At 44.1% G+C, this 3,810-nt stretch overlaps 2 protein-coding genes across 2 annotated transcripts; both read right to left on the reverse strand.

The window, feature by feature from the left end:
• Window positions 1-31: 31 nt before the first annotated feature.
• Tsp_12896 (conserved hypothetical protein) lies at window positions 32-1,204 on the reverse strand. The gene is made up of 3 exons (XM_003370948.1): window positions 1,114-1,204; window positions 795-1,012; window positions 32-772 (listed from the first exon to the last, which is right to left on the reverse strand). The coding sequence occupies exons 1-3, from the start codon at window positions 1,202-1,204 to the stop codon at window positions 32-34; spliced, it is 1,050 nt and encodes a 349-aa protein (XP_003370996.1).
• A 57-nt stretch (window positions 1,205-1,261) lies between these two features.
• On the reverse strand, window positions 1,262-3,505 carry Tsp_12897 (conserved hypothetical protein; the record flags this gene model as incomplete). The annotated part of the gene is made up of 5 exons (XM_003370949.1): window positions 1,262-1,685; window positions 1,987-2,125; window positions 2,192-2,843; window positions 2,983-3,110; window positions 3,368-3,505. Coding segments are annotated over 5 exons (1,481 nt in total), but the record flags the coding sequence as incomplete, so codon positions are not given.
• Between the last annotated feature and the right edge of the window lie 305 nt (window positions 3,506-3,810).

Below are 3,810 nucleotides of genomic sequence, written 5' to 3' on the forward strand. Positions count from 1 at the left end.
GTTACGCTTGCAGCAAAATCGATTTCACGTTCTAAGGAGAGATGAATTTGTCAGCTTTCCGAACGTGGAAACGCTTTGGCTGGATGAAAATCAGATCGAGCACATCGACCAGGATGCGTTTCGGCTCGACAAGCTTCGCCAGTTGCATCTGCGCAGCAACAGAATTGCCTACATAAGCGAGACGATGTTCCGCTTCACGCCAAATTTGCAAAGCCTGGATCTGAGCGACAATCTGTTGGTCAAACTGCGAGCGAGGAATTTCTTCTACTGCACCTCTTTGGAACGTCTGGATTTGAGCCGCAACGGCTTGGAACTGATCGACGACAGGGCTTTTCAGCCGTTGAGAAAGTTGAACACCCTGAATTTGGCCGACAATGCACTGACGTCGGTGCCGTCGAAAGCTTTGCTGGGTTTCAGTTGGTCGCAGTTGAATTTCGACGCCAATCCAATAGCCAAGCTGAACGTCGATGCTTTTTACGGAATCCACGTGGAAACGCTGTCGTTGAGCCATCTGGAAAATCTGCTCGTCGTGACCGACCAAGCTCTGGCCGGTGTGGAAGGTCTGCTGCGTCTGACCATAGCTCACTGTCCACTGCTGGAATATGTGTCCACCGACTGGTTGAGCAGTTGTTGTCCAAAGATGGAAAAACTTTTCTTGAACAACAATCACCTGGCCGTAGCACCGAACATCCCGTTCGTTCAAAACCGATCGCTCACGGTAGACGTGAGCAACAATCCGTTGAACTGTCAGTGTTCGAACAAGGACACGTTGCTCAAAAGTGCCTCGATCTCACCGCCCACTCAATGCATCGCTGAAAATGCCTCAGTAGTGGACGCAAAAGTTTACTATTCAGAAAATGCAAAACTGAACAATTGCACAACTTTACTCCTTCCACAAGGCAACAAAACAGTCCTAGGTAGGATTGGTGACACGGTAGAACTTTACTGCATTGCATTGACTGAGTCGGCTTTGCAAGACGATCCCGTTTGGACTCTACCCGACGGGAGTCAGCTGAAGAAATCTACCGCAGAATCTCGACTGCAAATCAGCCGAGAAATGTTATCAATATCCTCGTTGCTTCCGTCCGACGCGGGCGTTTATTGTTGCAAAACTGCGGATCAACAGCCGTCTGAAGCGATAAATGTCCACCTGCGTGTGGAAACTCCACAAATTATCATTTTCCCAATTGAAGTCCAATGGCATTCAATAACGGTCGCCTGGAATGCCAGCACTGATCCTTGGGAGCACGGTGAATTTATTTTACAATACAATTCCAGCGATGATCGAACATCGCACAGCATACCGCTTCCGAAATACGGCTACACGTACACGGCGTCCAAATTGAACGCGAACAGCAATTACACGTTCTGCTTGCAATATTTGCTTCTCAACGTCACCCACTATTCTTACTGCACAGAGATTGAAACGAAAATGTACCACTCGAGCATCCGGGTAAAATTCAGCTACGGGATATTGATCCTGCTGTTTGGAACGTTGTGCCTGGTCGGCCTGTTTTGCGCAATTCGTTTCTTGCAACGCAAACTGTTCGTCTGGCAAGAGGAAAAAGTCCAAGCCAGAGTGCAGCAAAGCGCCAGCGGTGATTGCTTTTTGGAACCACTGGCGAACGATTCGTTCGACGGATTCACCTACGAGAATCAGACCGCTTTGGCGTCGATCGCTCCAACTGAAGATCCAAAAGCTCAGTGTTCATCAGCTCAGATGTTTTCTGAATTACAGTCGTCGTCAAACGACAAAACTCCAACGTCGGCAAACTGCTTCGCAATGCAAGATTTCGGCACTTGGAGTTCCTATGCCCCAAAAAATGAGTCACCAATTTCTTAACAAACAAAGCGTGTATGTACTTTTTTGTTCTTTTTTGTGAAACATGTATTTCATAAATAAATAAACGTTCACGTTAACGGTATGAATATATATATTGGTGCCAATTAAATTTTAAATTTTCAAACGATCACCAAAATCTTGACGATACAACGTTGTCCACATTTCCGCCAAACAAACGGATGAGTGGAAACGGAAAAACGTCCTCAGAGGGATCGTGCTGTGCAACACGACCGTCCACAGCCTGCTGTTGTACACGTCGGCCGTATAGGAGTTGAGAGCTGCCTTTTCAGCTTGGAATGTGTTGATCAAAAATATCGACAAATTGCAGACAATCAAGAAGGCGACCACCTGCCTGCCGGACTTTTTTCTCAAATGGGAACTGCTTGCACAGCGCATCCGGCGTCCAGTGAACAACAATGCCGTCTGCAGCAGCACTTGCACCATGCACAGAATCGACACCGACGCCATCAAAATGGACACCCGGTTCACATTGAACGGTAAAACCAAGGACAGTAAACAGAACGACAACTGACCAAGCAAGCCGACACTGAGCAGAATGTCGTCGATGCGCTTCACATGCTCGTTCTGACGCACGTAGGCGAAGCGTCGAATTTGGAACAGCACCACAACCACCGCCCCTGTGCAGACCATGTAGACAACTGCGTCGTTGATGTAGAAAAGTAAAATCGCGTCCGACAATTTTCCCATGTCCAGCAAGATGAAGAACAACACCAACGAGACGATGGTGACCACCAGAAACAACAAGCCGACCATCAAACCTTTGGTCGAAGAGGAACAGTCGACGTTGAGCTTTTGGTTCACTATTTTGCCTACGCGAGGCTTCTGCCTCGGCGTTGAATTGTGCATCCAAACCAGCTGAAGCGTGATTGCGCAGATCAACGAATACTCCAATTCGCAGGTTGTGAAAAACGTTCTCAAAGATGAAAGTATCTCGTGGGAATTTTCGCAATCGTTCGTCGACACTGTCGTACCATCGGAACTGACGTTGACAATACGGAACAAATCTCCGAAATCAGACTGTCTGAATAATTTTAAGAAAAACATCAACAAATTTGCTTTTTTTTGTTTTCAATAAATATGCAAATTTCATTTCATTTCATAAAAACAATATCAATTACTGAAAAATTATCGTCTTGATCATTCCCTTCTCTTCCATGACAATGCTGCGAAAGCCGATGATCAAATTGACCGCCAAGTTGTGCATCAAGCCAAACTTCGTAAATGTCCCCAGTCGATTTATGGCCATCTTCAACGATGAAATGAAAAGTTAAATTTCAAAAATTGTGCATTTTTTAAACAAAAATTCTCTACTCCAGAACTTCGAAATATGAAAGCCATTTGAAAGAATCTGAACAGCGCGCTCAGTATGTACGCAACAAATTTCATATATTCAGTGCAGTTAAAGGAGAATGACATCACCAGCATTATCCCGTCGTTTATCATGCCCAGCACTCCGAACACTGAAACAGCATAATATATACCAGCATCAAAAGAGCAACATACCACCACATTCCAATTTACCCAAGGTACCAATCCTTAAATACATGCTTATCAAATGCTTGTCAGAGGAGCTTTTCAGCGTCAAATTTCCAGAACCAACTTCACTGTCGATACATTCGACTGTTTTATACCTCAACCATACTGTTTTTTTTGATCAATTCATTAAAGACCAATATATGTTATACATGAAATTTTATATTTATCTTAAATCTGACAATATCCATTACTTTTTGCCTGTGAAAATCAGGTAACAATATACTAAATGACACTTCATGGAATATCATGGAGAAAGAGTATTAACTTGTCATTATGCGACTAGTCACTATAAAGTAAAATGTGTGCTCTTCTCAGCTCATTCCAACTATCATCATCAATATACTATGACATACACTGAGCTTTTCCACTATATCTCCCAATATACATATCACATAATATAACTCGCAAAA

The sequence above is a fragment of the Trichinella spiralis genome (assembly GCF_000181795.1).
Source record: "Trichinella spiralis strain ISS 195 chromosome Unknown Scfld277, whole genome shotgun sequence".
NCBI classification, from domain to species: Eukaryota; Metazoa; Nematoda; class Enoplea; order Trichinellida; family Trichinellidae; genus Trichinella; species Trichinella spiralis.